Genomic DNA, 16,964 nt, shown 5'->3' with positions numbered 1-16,964 from the left:
TTTGTTATTGTTTTATGGACCACGTTGCAATCGCTTAGACCGCAAGTGGCTGAGAACAAAAATCTTTATGTATCTTTTATTATAATTTTATTGTGTTTCACAATTTGCGTTAATTTTGTTTACAATTTAATAATTTACGTACGAAATTCTAGTACAAAGGAGTTGGTATTTAATACTTACTGTCGCTAAATGAATTCCGCCGATTAATTTTTTGGAGACTCCATCCAATAACTATTTGGCGAATTTGAAATCTTCATTTTGTTTTCAGCGTTTACATTTTACCTACATATCATCTTTCGGATTATCCTCACTGCTCTGGTGCATAAGTGACTGCAACGCTGAGGATACTTGAGATGAAAAGCATAAGATAGAAAAATCCAATCGCAAGGTGGGGGCGGTACAACGAGTAAATGGGCGTTTAAGAGGATACTTAGCGACAAGATACGATTTGCCAGCGGTGCTCGAGTGCTGTATTGTCTGCTGCCACTGAATATGCTAAAATCAAAAGCATTGGCGCCACAAACAACTAAATCTAATTAGCTTGATGGCCATAAATCTTCAGGATGGCCTTGACGCTCCTCATTACAACACTTGTTTACTTATTCCACTTTGTTTTGTTTCGTTCTATGTTTTTATGCGTTATCTACGCTGATGTAGATACTAGGATTTACCATCTAAAAACAATTAGGTATACTACTCGTACAAAGTTTTATCCTGATACATTCCTTGGCGCTTGATTAGTATACTAGAAAGTGACAGAATCAGGTGGAATTTAAAGTTTTGTTGTATGGAAAGTAAGCGGCTTGTTGTCTGATTTCTCCCATTTTCGCATTGTAATGTCAGAATAATATTATTTGTCAAATTTGGTTGAAATTAGTCGAGCGGGTCCCGGGATATGAGTTTTCACCTAAATATGGGCAGTGCCACGCCCATTGTCCAATTTTGATACCGTATTTGAATTATCGCACTTGTAGTAGTTTTTAACATAGGCGTTATGCGGAGAGTGGGTGGGCCTATAATTTAATTTCATCAATTTTTACACTTTCGAAAAGGTTGCTGAAAAAAGTTATTCTGAGCAAGTTTGCTTGATATAGCTTTTGGGGTTTGGGAGATATGTAAATTAAATCTATTAGGCGATACAAACAACCGTTAGGTGAACAAACCTATTATACTTTGTAGCAACATGTTGCAAGAGTATAATTATTACATATCTCTATTATTAATGTTTATAAATAAAATTTGTTACCTTGCCACTAAGGCAACGCAGTAATCGGTCGACAATTTCATTAGTGGAAACCAGTTTATTGCAACTATACTTAGAATACTATTTATGCGGATACTGGCATAAATAAATATATTGACATAATAAAATAGATGACATGAGTCATGCATTCACTCTACAATTCTAAATATTTTAAAGAAGATTTTTTGGATATTAAGCAAGATATCTTAATGAAATAAAGAATTCAATTGTGTATAGGATGAGCTAAATCCGCAAACACGATTTATGGAAAAGTTTTGCTCACGGCTCGAAATATTTAATATACCATAATTATCATAAGTTGCATAATTATCTAATTTCCGCCATCTCTGAGGCTTAGCACTTTTTATTTTATTTTGTTTGTTCGTTCGTTTAAAAAGAAACAAATTGTTATAATATTTTTTAGTTTTTAACGCATGGGTGCTTTTTGCCTACTGTTCCGACTGCGACTATAAAATGGGAAGACAGAATCTCGGCGAGAAATAATAATTCGGGAAAGATTCAACGCAACACCAACGTTTTAGGAAGCAGTGGCATTTGGTGGAAAAAAAGGCTACCTACAACTAAGAATCTATTCATGCCATGGTTTATGGTTTAGACATAGGTAGTCTATGTATGTAGATAAATAAACTCTAGAGAGCAGTGTATCCCATGTAGTAAAGTATCAACTAGTCAGGAAATTTATCACTTTAAAGAATTTACTTTCTAAAATCGAATTAGTCAAAAAATATCAATAGAATTGCTATTTTATAAAAAGTGGGTTCCGAAAGACGGCATAAGTATGTCAGCGAACTAGTATTTTTTTAACACAATTTTTTAAAATTATACATAAATTGAAATATGTAAGTATCTATTATTAACTTGTAACTGACACATTCCTGACTAAAATTTGACAATTTTAATCTCGAAAAACCAGTTGCTTTAATGAAAAGAAGGCATTATAGGTACTTAGCTGAATATTTTATTATTGGTGGAGTAGTTTATAACCAGTTCATTTCACTGAAAGGCAGTTCCCACTTGTCCACAAACATATGTACATACGTGTGCATTACAGACGGGTACATGTACACACGCTTGATTTTTGACTCGCTCTGTGCCGAGTGGAAAATTACCACCGTCAATAACAGCTGATGTTTGTAGATAAATGCCTACAAAGGAAACTCTTGTATGGTGCAAATGTCATAATAAAAACAAATATGCTGGCGTTTCTAAAAATGTTGTATATACTCCTTGTTTTTGAATGAAACTAAATAACAGACCATATACATTAGTATATATGTACATGCACATGAATACACTTATCTGACGTCAACTAGATTTGAAATTATGTATATTATTGAATCGAACCTATTTAAGCGCCTAATAGCAGGTAATTGGATGACTTCGTCTTATTTCACATTTCATGTTTTAAACCAATTAAACATGAATAAAACTCAACATGTTTTCCGCGTGCCATTTTGTGACTAAAAAGCAATTTCTCGAAATTCATACCGGCACCGCTAATGTGAGCATACTTCCCATTCATTATTGTAGTCTCCCATTACAATTCGCTGAACGAGATTTAGGGCCGTTTTCTCAGTATATGGTTAAGCGCTTAACCAGAACTTTATCGGCGACATGTTGAAAAATGGTTTTCTCAATATCTGGATAGCAACCATCTGTGATTTAAGTTTCGGTAAACTTTACCGAAAGAAGGAGTCTTGGTAGTTTCTAACTAGAACATGAAATGACAGCTGTCATCATTATACATTAAGCATATTTGCATTCATATATGCAACATACATAGGAGTAATCACATTTCAATTTCTAAATATGTATATTGTAAATATTCCTTTGAAACAGCTGCTGTTGAACTGTTTTCCCCACTCATTCACAATAATCAAACTACATGCAGATAAGCTAACCACAACTTGGTTATAAGAGTTGTCAGTTAAAGCTATATATTATCCAGTTAAGCTACCAGAGGTTAAGAATAATATTAATCAGTATTGAGGAAATGGCCCTTATTTTCATATAAGTGATGGTTAGTAAACAGAAATATGATAATTTATATGAAATGACGCTTTCCACACAAAGAAAGGGTTGACATTCTTACATGCTAGAAGTATGCGCGTATGCGCGTATGGGTGCATAAATGTAGGTATGTGTTCATATATTGCCTCACCAAATTTCACTTACCGAGACAAAGCAAACACATTCAACTTAAATTAGTATACATTTTATACGTAACTCACTATCGAGACAATCTTAATCCGCACCATGCGTAATGCAATAAAAAAAGCAGTTCAGTTTAGGCGCCCCAGTCATCATAATAAAGTAGCGGTGAATGACTGACTGACAGATACACAGTATAGAAAACAGCACAAAATTAACGTCAGTAAAAAATAAATGTACACTAACTGTTTTTTGGGCTTCATCTACAAGTACGTGATTATGTACGACAATATGTGGATATACAAACATACATACACCTGTATGTAAGTACATGTATACCATATATACATATGCAATCACGAGATACAAACAGCAGCAGATAGCACAACAAAGAACACGCAAGATAAATATATGCATACATACATATTTTTTAATAGATAATACAGTGAATGACAGGCCTTTAGGATGCACATTACTAAAATACAGATGGTATAAAATTTTTATTAGCATACATGCAGTATCCACTGCGAGGCCCTTAGCTGAAAATGTCTGACGGAACATTAATTTTTTAGGGACACATTCAGAAATCAAGATTCTTCAATTCTTCATATTCAAATATGTTCTATACTGATGTCGTGAGAGGGTTCAACGATACTCGCAGAATTAAGACATCTTGGAAGACATCATGGATGCCTGAGCAACTTGATAAACAAGCTTGGTTCGAATTATTATGCTTTTTAAATGAAGATTGCGTTTGTTAAATAATAAAAGAAAGAGTAGTGAGTGTCGATAATCGCGTGCACTCAGACTCACTGTCGTATATACCCTGCAGCGAAGTATCAAATTAGTTAGGAAATATACTATTTAGTTTAGAATTTCTTTTGAACCATATAAAAATATTTTAAAAAAAGTTTTTTTTTGGTTTTTTAATCGATTATTTATCATCGAAACAAACCTGTGTTTCATAATGGTATTTACGACCAGATGCTTGAAGTGTTTGTCGACTAGCCGAGCTTGCGATTCATAACACTCATTGTTTAGACTGTCCTTTCAGGTTGTTTTATTTTTGAAAATAGGAAAAAGTTACAGTATTGTGTCTGGACAAGAATTCACGAAAAAACAACGAAGTGTGAGCTCTTAACGAATGAAAATCGCCAAACTCATAAAAACAAATCTAACCTTTGCGGCTGCTACAGACAAAGTAAGCAATGAATACAGCTGAAAACCTTATCATACTTCAGGGGCTTGTATATCAACATAAAATAAAAATTGGATAATTGGTCGTGAAATTTAAAATTTTAAAATTATCTTTGTTTTCTGAAGTACACCTTTATACTTTACAGGGCCTCCGACGTTTCCTTCTGGGTGTAACAAACTTCGTGGCAAACTTAATGTACCCTGTTCAGGGTTTTCTTATATAATAAATGAAAAGCAAAGAGTGGTTAAATGATTTCTATGTTTATGGAATAAACAACTTTCATCAAGAGGTTATTGCTGGAATATATCGGTTCATCAGCAAATCGCAAATACAGAAGACTGCACCGTTCTTCACGTAAATGCACATATGTATGTATTTAATATCGTCGAATATCAAAGTCCACATCTGTTTGATATGTGTTTGTATCGTTTTTAAAGCTTCCAGAAACGGGTTCTGCTAATTACTATGACTGTGAAGTGCTAGACTGTACGCACTACACCGAAGCGCAATTATCCAGTAGATTACATACATATGTACATATGCATGTATGTTTTGTTCGTACTTAAGTATATAAAAGATATGAATTCACTTAGCATACTAAATAAATGCGCCTATATGGATATACACAGATCCATATATACAAACCTACAACTAGAAAAAACTGTATATCAATTATAGAACGATTTTCCAATGGGTTTCAATTATACCAACGGCTTTGCTCTATAATCCAACTAGAAATGTTTTGCTACTTTTTTAACAGGTATGACCTGTTGTTTGTATGGCAAAAAGTTGATCACATATACTCTTTTTAGATTTTCGCATTGAATTTCATTACTTATTTTAGAATTTTCGCACAACTAAAGTGCACGTGATTTAAATGCAAAAACGATATAAAAAAAAAATTACGCATACCTAATTGAGTTCGTTCTGGTAGACACTGTTACCGTACGTAGGCACATACTTATGTACTTTATAATAATCGCAAATTTCTAATATTAGATACATAACTATGTATATATATATTCAATTCCATCATGATACTACATTGAAATGTGAATCAAGCGCACAAAATGTGGAAATGTAATAAATTATATTAGAAAAAATGTAAAGGGAATATACAGCTATTCACACAGCTCAGTATGTCTTAAGTCGAAACTGTGCTCCAATTGCTATAAGTTAACCAAGTTGGGTTTTCTTGTGCCATCATTACATATTATTACAAAAAAAAGGTTATAACATTTAAATATCTGAACATAAGGTAAATATTACTTTGAAACCGAGCGCTGTTGCAACCATGAAATGAATTTCCAAATGATAAATAATACCAAATTGCGTAGCAACGAGCTGTTACGGAAAATAACACAAAACATGCCACCCAAGCACGAGCGGCATGGTCTCTTCGTCCTTCCTTATCGTCCCCTCGCCTACGAAAACCGGTTTGGGCGGCAAAAAGAGTCCTTGTCTGAACATGCACATACATGGTTCATGACGTTTACACAGTTTTGCGTGTTCCAACGCAAATTTTGTGAACTGTTTTCCACGCATTTACAATAATCGAACTATCTGTAGGTTAGCTAACCACAACCTGGTGAAAACCGTTCTGTCAGTTAAATGTCATCCAGTTAAGCTACCAGCGGTTAAGGATAATATCAAACAGATTATTTTTTACTCATGTGCGTTGTCCCCTCATTATGTAAATAAGTACATACATTTATGACCAGCGTGATGAGCTGAGTCGATTTAGCAATGTCCGTCTGTTTGTATATAGAACTAGTCCCTCAGTTTCAGCTTATTTTGATTTTCTGATGTAAGTACTTACTTATATATTGTACAATATCAACATTGTCACGACCACAAATCAGCATTATTAAAAAAATAATATAAATTTCATATCTCCGAAAACTGCCGATGAAACAGAGCAAAATGAAAATCTCTCTAAGTTATGAAATATTTAGCTTGCAATCAAACCGTTAGATAAGAAATAATTAAAAAAATCAAAAGAAAAGGGAAAAAGTATTTGAATAATAGACATAATGGCAAACCCGACATTTAGTAACCACACACATACATACATACTCCACATATGTATACTCATAAATATACGTACAACAAGTAAGGAAGTGCTAAGTTCGGATGGATGAACATTTTATACCCTCGCAAAGCAAATGGTATACTCGTTTGAGATTTCTTTGTGGATTGACCGATATTTTCGGTAGAAGGTCAACTATAGGCACTGGGGTCCACATATTCAGTACTTAGGGGCTTGAACAGGTTTGGTTCGATTTAGACAATTTTTGGTCACAAGGTGGCATACTTTAAACGTATTATTCACGCAAAGTTTTACCCCGATATAATCATTCTTGCTTGATTTGGATGCTTGAAAGTGAAAGAATCAGATGGAATTGAAAATGGTGTTATATGGGAAATAGGCGTGGTTGTAGTCCGCCTTCGCCCATTTTCGCACTATAACATAGAAATATGAAAATAATGTTGTATACCGAATTTGGTTGAAATCGGTTAAGTAGATCCCAAGATATGGGTTTTCACCTAAAAGTGGGCGGTGCCACGACTTTAATGTCTTTGGCGTGTTTAGTGCTTGGTTTATCGCGCTTTTAGTAGTTTTTAACAGTACCGTTATATGGGGAGTGAGCGGGCTTGTCACCCGATTTCACCCATTTTCACACCGTGAATAGAGGTGCTAAAAACATTTGCTCCCAGTGAATTTAGTTATTATAGCTTTAGTGGTTTAGGAGATATGCACATTAAATTTATTAGGAGTGGGACCACGCCCACTTTAAAAAAAAATTTTAACTGCAGATGCCTCTCCCTAATGTGATCCTTTGTACCAAATAACAGTCTTGTATCTTATTGCGGAGCTTAGTTATGGCAATTTATTTGTTTTTGATTAATGGCGTTTTGTGTTCGTGGCAGTGGTCGGATTACGCCCATCTGCAATAGCAACCGTCTTAAAGATATCTCAATTTTTACTCAAGTTACAGTTTGAACGGACGGACGGACAGACGGATGGACAAACAGACAGTCACGCGGATTTCAACTCGTCTCTTCATTCTGATCTTTTATATATACATATATAACCCTATATCTAACTCGATTAGTTTTAGGTGATACAAACAACCGTTAGGTGAACAAAACTATTATACTCTGTAGCAACAAGTTGCGAGAGTATAAAAATATTTGTTTGTATGCTTTTAAATATTCTGGGTTAGGTCAGGATGCCATCGGCAACGGCACGTACTCTTCTCTACTCTGTTCGGCTCTTTGCTCATAATATACATAGCAAGAAAGCAAGAAAACTAAGAAATAATGGAAATAAACGATGTCGATACAGACAGTCGAAACATTTTTATTTTGGAGCAATTTTTAAGAGATTGGGCTGTCAAACTAATAACTGTGAACAGCTTTATTTTTTTTTCAAGCTAAAAAGAAAACAATTTCGAAGGTTTTCGATTGCTGTTTGCTTACTCAGCAGGCAAAATTTGTGGTAATGCACATACATACATACATATGTACATAAGTATGTACCTATGAAGGGAGATTTGATAGAATTAGTACTTAAAATATAATACATACATATGTACATACGTATGAATTTGTGGATTTTACATTCAAGTCTGAATTTTCAATTGTAGGTTGCGTGACTTACTAAGTGGTCTGATATAAATATTGTATACTCATTTGGCGTTTAGTTGGTTAAAGTAAGTTTTTGTAAAATAATTGTAATTTCTTTCACATTCAAACAATGTTTACCCCAAAGCAGTTCAAATTTAAAAACAACATACTTACATGTGTCCAAAAACTTAGCGTTAAAGCTGAGATAAGAGGCTTTCTACCAACACTTAGCTCCCTAAAGATTTCATTACTTAAACCTCATCATTATTATTTATTTTTGCTCTATTGGCCAAAAAAACTGTGCTGTCTCCCGACCTTCTTGCCTATTTTGTAAAATTCAGTATATTTTTTTTTTCCTTCATCTCAGTTTTAAAATTATATACATATATTAAAAGTATATATGTATGTTCACACATTATTATGTAAGTATGGATAAGTACATTGGAATGTATGGTACACCTGCGGCCACACGGAACTTACCACTACACTTTCATATTTTTTGGACTTTTTCGTTCTTTCGGGATTTTTTCAACTTTCTTTTTTAATGTTTTTAGTAAGCACAAGTTAACTACATTATATTACCTAACTATAATTTTAGCCTTTAATTTATTTGGTTTAATGCATATTTTTTAATCAATAATACGACTAAACTTTGGATTTGAAAAGAAAACATTAACTTTAATTATAGTACAAGTTAAATTCAATTAAAAAATAAAATATTATCAATTTTTATTCGTGTGCCAGTCTTTTATGTTATATTTCGAGCTCATTTTGTAAGCTTCACTTAAATTATTTTTAATATTTTTGATAAATAACATGTCACTTACTTAGTTCTAAATAAAAAAAAGTCAATACCCGCAAAAAGTACCACTATAAAGAGTTGCCAAATATGCGTAACACTTGAAAATTTTGAATGGTAAGTTGTGTCTGGTCGAAAGTGTATGTACATACAAGTTATACATATATACATACATGTTATGAATGTCAAATAAATGTTAGAATACCGCGAACAGGTTGTATACTGATTGATTTAAGGGCGCTCATGTACATACTTATATTGCAAGCAGACTACGACTTTTAATAGGTTTTTGCGTTTGTTTTCATTACCTAGTAATTTCTGTTTACTATATACATATGCACATAGTACATAAATGTAAGAAAATTACCCTACAGTAAGACGTACAGATACCGAAGAGGCACTTCTGGGTATATCTATATTTTATCTTTATATTTTAACTCAAAAAGGCCATACTCAGATATATTGCACTTACATACATATACTATATATACATACATATATTTTTATACATTAATTAACTTTCCGTTATTGTATCTTTATTTATTTGCCGAATTTTGTAAAAACACATACGATAGGGTACGAACATAGGCATATAAATAAATGTGCTGGAACATATACACTTGTATATGATAATATATATATGTACATACGTGTGTTTTTGAATAATATTAAGATAAATTGTTTAGCGAACAAATACAGTGTTATACGCATAAATATACACATATGTATGTACATATATATACGTATATATAAATATAAATATTAATTGAATCAGGGCTATCGATAATAATTCGTGGAAAGTATTGAAATGGCAGTTGAGAAATTGAGAACTTAATACAATATTTGGGAAAACTTTAGTATACCGTCCCTGGCTTTCGGGGATAAAATTGGTATGAGCGGATAGAGGCATATCCTCCAGATCAAGAATATATATAGATTTAGTTTAAAGTTGAAAATTTCAACTATTTAAAGTACGCATTTTTTCGATTTAAAATGAATTATACACTTATATTTTTCACTTTTATATCCACTAACGCTTCACTAATTCGTTTGTACACATTTATTTTACATTATGTAGGGCAAAAATAGTTTAATTCAATATTTAAATTATTGTTAAATTCTATTAATTCTGACAATAACAAAAGGGTTGCAAAATGTCAAATAACCAGTGTTACCTTATCGACATCTTTTGTAATTGAACTGAAAGAAATGAAACCAAATACAGGAATCCAAAACCTAGAAAAATAAACTATTAGAGAGTATTGATGTTAATATGACAATATTACTTTTGCTTGTCGAACTTCTTTTTGCGTTGGCGGACTTCGGCCGCGCTTCAAAAAAAATTACCCTGGTCGATCCAACACCGGGGTGTATCAAGGTTTTTTTTGCGCAGAACTTCTTACTAAAAGCTATTTTTGCAGCATATAATATACAAAAAATTTCAAAGTGTTAGTGGATATATAAGTGAAAATTTAAGTGTATAATTCATTTTAAATCGAAAAAATACGTACTTTAAATAGTTGAAATTTTCAACTTTAAACGTAAATATCTCGAAAACTATAAGTTTCCCGCGGCTATATCTATATATATTCTTGATCTGGAGGATCTCCTCTCCTCCATTTTATCCCCGAAAGCCTTGGACGGTATACTAAAGCCGACCCCAATATTTATACATTTATTTAGAATAATTATTTTTCCTCAATTTATGTTGAGTAAAGTAAAGTGCAGCAAAATTCAAGTTGCTGCCGTGACCCACTTTATGTCCTTACTTACACACTTTTTGACAGTTAAGCAAATTTTTATCGTTATTTCCATGCCACGTAAAGAGTTGAATATGTTTCGTTTTTAGAATTATAAAATAGAAACAAAAATTCCAATTATAGTTTATGTAATAAATTTGTGTTTATGATGATGAGAGAGCTATTTTAAAGAAAGTCAATTTATTTTAAAGAACATGTGCGTATATTATTTACTTAACCATCTGACTCAATGACGCAAATAAATATGTCTCTGCGGTGTCTGAATTTCGAATTCAAAGCATACCTACATTTAAATTTTTGGCATTTTCTCAGCCTAAAAATAACCGACCGACATAAAGCACAATAAACTGAAACCAGCAGAAAATTTGTAAAAATGCGGACATTTTTGGTGCGTTTAAAATTTTATAATATATATAGAATGTATTAATCAAGTTATGTAATTAAAATGTTGAAGTTTTTATATGCAAAACTGAAATTGCAAACAAAGGAAAATTACGGGAAATTTTCAGTTTATAATTATCGCATTTCACTATATACTACATATGTATGTACATGTACTTGTAAAAAATTACGTACTAATCTACTTACATACATATATATTTATATGTACATATACATATACGATATTAGTCACTTGTACAAGCTATAAATTTTTATGTTCTCACCTTCACAAATTTCAGATTTTGTTTGACTGTTTTCCGCAGCTTAAATTCGACGACTGGGTTGTAGCTTTGAAAATGCACGTTTTCCACTAAGGGATTTTTCGAAATATATGAATGGGATATATTCTAGCCTTTTGGGGTTGTTCTCGTTTTTAAATTTTCATTTAAATATAAATGCATGAATACTTCTCTCACTGATAGTTTGTAAACACTTGCGCTCTTTTGCAAACAAAGATTTTGTGTGCTCTCCCTGGTATTTTAGCCGACCAGCAGAAATGTCATTCGCACGCTTTTACTTCCTGAGTTAATGTCAATTTTACTGCTTCTTCTTTCATATATTTAACACAGTTTCCTAACTGTTTTTTGTATATGAATATCTAATCAACACACATGTTCCTATATGTAGGTAAATATGTTATATTAAATTATTAATATACACATATATCAATCGGCACTTTGCGGAACATTCAAGCAAAGATCTGCACTCAACAGTTTTCATTTTAAAATAATACAAAATACACACCAAAAACTAAAATCGCTAAAGTTGGTTAAAATGTTGTGGTTTCTTGGTTTTGTTTGCTTTTCAGCTTTAACTGCACTCATACCAGTGCATCTTGTCACAAACTCACAAAACAAATAAATATTAGCTTCTATTTAACGTTTATGTCGACGTTTCTTAGCTTAGTTCATGAACTTTGTGTCAAATATTCTAGATATTACTTCGAATAGCATTACAACACTTGAATGACCTGCGTACTCCCTTTGCTGATGTTCTGATAGGTGGTTTCGATTTTCCGCAAAATGGGTTCGGCTAGTGTTTTCAAAGAGAGGTACGAGGATAGCGGAATCACTGAATTGCACTAGCTTAACAAATGTTGAGTTCACAAATAAAATTGTGGGGAAAATTTTCTTTTTATTAGGCTTTAAATTTAAGCACAAACTTATTTAGCTCTTTTCGTCACGAAAGTGAATGTGGTAATCAAAAACGCTGATAAGAATGTCTTTCTACTGTGCTTATAACCGTGTTTAATCAAGTACAAAATTTTACTAAATTCATTTGTACTCCTCAGCTGAGTATTTGAACGAATTGTGAGCAAAGTGACATGCTCGGTGAGTAATTGGGATATTAACGAAGAGTAGGCCACATTGTTATTATCATGTGTTCAAATGACAACTATCTCACTTTAGTTGATTGTAATAGATTATAAAGCAACCAGTGTCAATGAGAAGCATACTTTCAGGCGGGGTAAAACTGGTCAGAGTTATTTAGAATTTATTACAATGTATGATATATATTTGATTATTAAACCAGAGAACTTAAAACAATTAGTTCTCTGATTATACATGCATGCCATAGTATGTACATATGTAAAATAAATAATTGTGAAATTTTTTCTCATAAAATAAATCCGGCCCACATGCTTAGACCCCTAGCCACCTCATGTCCAAAGGTACTAAAAATAACGGCTTATGGAGAACACATGAATGAAAGGATATTTATTATTTGGTATCGCCAACAATATGAATAATCATTATTATTTTCATAGTTAATAATAATTTTTTCTCTTCAAATCTACGTATCTAATTATTGCCAAAGTTATTACATTGAGGTTAAATAGTCAACAGCTGACTGTTAACACGGAAGACATCCCTACTAAATAACAACCTTGTTTTTTATTTCAATGTCGTTACTGTATATATGGTACATATGTGCTAATTATAACTTTTATCAATGTCAAAAATGAGATGAATTAATAGCGAAAATATAAAAATGCCAGACAATCTAGTAATATTGTAATTTTTTGATTCTGTAAGTTATTAAATTAACGAACAACAAAGCACCAAAGACAAAAGCTATCCAAAAGCAAATAAAGTGTCGCGTCCTTCAATGAATATATGTAAATACGTGCATACAAATATACACACTACTGGTTACTAAGCAAGCACCTCAAATTTTGAAATTTTATGGTTTGAGTGAAAATTTTCCAAATCATTTCTTGCAATGTTTTTCCAAATATTCGTCGGACGGGAGTGATAATATTGTCAACAATTCGGAATTGATGCTGCTCTTTGCGCTCTCGATGCTCTCGGGTGCTGAGAAGCTTTTCCGAGTTTGACGACCACCGACTGGCACATTTTTACCCCACATAATTTTACTCACAAATATATCATTTAAACATGTATTCCTACCAGAAAAATAGATTTTTGTTTTTCGTACATTTCCGATTTTTGCTTTTTCCTTTGGGTGTTCAACTTGCGCCAAGCACACTAACGTTGAAACAAACACTTAGCGAATTTGGTACCGATCTTGGCGATCGACGGAAAATTCACCAAAATCCTACGAAATATATTTCAGTTGCGAGCGGACCTCTGCACGGAGTGGAACTAAAAATTAAAAAAAAAAATACTAGAAATAATCAGTCCGCGGAAAACGTTGAAGTTCATCTAAATTTCCTACTACATACTAAATATACATATATATAAAATTATATATATATATATAGTATATATGAATATTTGTACCAAAAATATACTAGAAAAGAGCATAAATATAATATATACATATCTAAAAATATAAATATATCGAAAACATGTTCATTTGAAAGCATCGAAAATTACTTTGAACGACGAATTCATCCGATTTTGCAGAAAATTTAATTAGAAATATTTGGAAAAAGTGTTTGAATAAAATAATCGGTTTTAATTTTGAAATAATTGAAGTTATTAAAGCAATCGGAATAATTTTTATAATTTAAAACTAATGAGATATTACAAAATAAGTGATATTTCCTATATTGTTTGAGCAACCACCATCATCAATTACTTAATCGACAATTTTTTTTATATTTTCTCTTTCTGGTTCTAGTTCAATTTTTTTTTCACAGATGAAAATTTTAATTTTAAGTTAATTTAGAGTATATATAAAAAGCCAACTGCAAAAAGTTTACGTCGTGCGGAAAATTCGTAACGAAAAATTGCCAGCTGCATTTTTCCTAAAGGAAACCAAAAGTAATAAAATAAAATTCATTCGTTCAAGCTGAGTCGGAACGGAAACGGAGCGTAACGTTGCGAGGGGATCTGTGGATCGGGTTAGGAACGGAGTGAAATACTTAGAGTGGAGTGTATAGAGGTGTAGATTAGAGCGTAACGTTACGTTACCAAAACATAACGACGGGGTCGTAACCCAACGACCACCACACATACGATCGAAAATTAGAAGTATGACTTTTTCGCGGAAAAAAGTGCTGACGTTATGCGTGTGCACGCTATTGGCACTCATTAGTTTTCCCGGATATGTAGACTGTGCTAACAAAAAAGGATCACAGGCCACAGTAGCGCCACCACCGATGCCCATCGAACCCGAGGCTGTAATCGAAGAGGTCAATGCCAAGCAATTGGAGAAATTATTGACCGACAAGGATTATGTTGCTGTCTTCTGGTGTAAGTATTCTAAATATGGGAAGGGGATTGACGTGTTCATTTACATAGTTCCACATGTATAGTAGGTGGCATTATTATAATTACCCGGCTATCAGTAAGCAGCAATCAGAAACACCTAAAGTCAAAACTGTTTGTGGTACAAGAAAATGTTTGCAAAGAACCAATATTTGTTGAAAAGTATCAAAAAATTAGAGCCAATAACCGAAATGAATTGGTGCTATAAAAATAAAAAAATTATATGGAAATACATATGTACATACACAGTGGCTGAACCAAATAAAAATCGAGGCAAAAAGGTGTAGTAAAGTGAACTAAACTGTACGGAGCATTGAAACCAGAAGACCGAAATAGTGTTGAGCATTCCAATTCAGTAACGATGGGTATATATGTACGTATTATATAAAAACCGCAGCAAAAAATTAAATCACAAAAATGAGTAAAAAATAGAATAGCAAACGTATAACACAACAACAATAAGTAAGAGCAATGTGAAATAAGTAATAGAAAATAAAATCACAAAAGTCGAAATGAATAAAGTAATCGAAAAGCAAAAGAAATTTTGAAATTCTCACACAAAAACGTCTAAGGAAAAAATGTGAACAATTCTGCGCTCGAAAATTTTTGAAATTGTTACGCTGTGTTCATAAATATACATCAAAGTAGTATTGGTGACTCTTGAAAAGCTCCGCAAGCATACACGTCTATTGGTAACTGCTTTGTTGTTGTTATTAATGCCCAATGATAGCTGTTGTTTCTTATTTTTTTTTTATTATTTATATATACGCACATCAGCTGGCAGTAAATATTTACGAACACAAACAAAAGATTTGAGTGTAGTTGCGTGTGCCAAAGAGGGACAAACACTTGATTTTCAAAGTGCACCTGTGAAATTCACCTTGCTCAGTTTTCTACGCGACCAACAAGTTCGCTCCCGAAGAGAGAGTTTAGCGCAGTTTCCGCTCTTTTCAATAATTGCATTGTGTGGGAACACTTGGACTTTCCCAACACTGGGAACATTATTGAATTGACAAAAAAACTGAAATGCCTCCCTCGGCTTGCTGTTCCATTTATATTTACTATTACTGGGGCACGTATCATTATGTAAATCGCTGAGATGGAGAAGAAACACCTGTTAATTCGTGAGTTGTGGCGTGAAAATGGCCAATAAAGTAAACAACACAATAACAATATTATTCCACACTTACAAGTGTATTTAAGCAATTGTTTCTAAGTAACCAACTGCTCATCTGGCCAACTGGCTGACTCAATATTGTTTGAAAGATTTTTAAATTCCGATTTTCAGCGAGTAAACTCAATTTCTGGAAACTTTCGTTTTCGACCTGTACCTAAATGCCAAATTTTACACTCGTAAATCGATAAACCTACAACTTTGATGAAAAATGATAATCTAATACAAAATTTACCGCTCTACCAAAATGACCTTGTTAGTTTTTTCCATAAAAACATTCCTTCAAAAGACATATGCATTCATTCAAGTGCCTTGTAAATTCTGTGTTGCTCATACGACATGGCATTTATTATATGAATGCTCAGTTACTGAATTTAAATTAAAAATAAAGTGCTTGTTTACGTTGGATTCTTTTTTTACGGAAAAATCTAACTTCAGCTTTTGCAAAAACAAAACCAAATAAATTTGGAAAACAACAGACACTCCGAATATTTATAAGTCTACTGAATTTATGAAAATTTGCTTACTTTTAGCTGTGATAATTAGCGTTAACTATTATAACAAGAAAAAACGTTAACTTTGGTTCCACCTTCACAGAAATTGATTCCGATCGTTCAATTTGTAAGGCGGCTAGTGGTCCAATATCGGCCGTTTCGACAAATACGCAGCTTCTTAGTGAGCAAATGACTGGTGCAAAATTTCAGATCGATAGCTTAAAAACTGAGCAACTAGTTTGTATATATGTATACAGACAAACGGACAGACATGACGGAAATATTTTATTTGGTCTCCAACGATTCCTTCTGGGTGTTACAAACTTCGTGGCAAACTTAATATGCCCTGTACAGGGTATAAATAAGACACACTAAA

The 16,964-nt window shown here is 32.8% G+C and overlaps 2 protein-coding genes across 17 annotated transcripts in view; one reads left to right on the top strand and one right to left on the bottom strand.

Moving 5' to 3' along the window:
- The window catches only part of LOC138857126 (uncharacterized), a 31,746-nt gene extending 19,198 nt beyond the window's left edge, over positions 1–12,548 (bottom strand). Inside the window, exon 1 of the mRNA XM_070108723.1 lies at positions 11,468–12,548. The gene's annotated coding sequence lies outside the window, so the exon portion shown is untranslated. The remainder of the gene's footprint in view (positions 1–11,467) is intronic.
- A 1,247-nt stretch (positions 12,549–13,795) lies between these two features.
- Positions 13,796–16,964, top strand: part of hlk (hulk) — a 38,563-nt gene continuing 35,394 nt past the window's right edge. For 12 of the 16 annotated variants that reach the window (XM_014247940.3, XM_036367470.2, XM_036367468.2 and 9 more), the window contains exons 1-2: positions 13,796–13,903; positions 14,331–14,905. In XM_014247940.3, coding sequence (XP_014103415.2) covers positions 14,686–14,905 — 220 coding nt within the window. In that variant the 5' untranslated portion in view covers positions 13,796–13,903; positions 14,331–14,685. The remainder of the gene's footprint in view (positions 13,904–14,330; positions 14,906–16,964) is intronic. The other 4 variants (XM_036367465.2, XM_014247895.3, XM_070108730.1 and 1 more) reach the window with 4 other exon arrangements.

The sequence above is a fragment of the Bactrocera oleae genome, chromosome 4 (genome assembly GCF_042242935.1).
Source record: "Bactrocera oleae isolate idBacOlea1 chromosome 4, idBacOlea1, whole genome shotgun sequence".
Taxonomy (NCBI): Eukaryota; Metazoa; Arthropoda; class Insecta; order Diptera; family Tephritidae; genus Bactrocera; species Bactrocera oleae.
The sequence above is the reverse complement of the archived record's forward strand: the minus strand, read 5'-3'. Positions and strand labels throughout refer to the sequence as shown.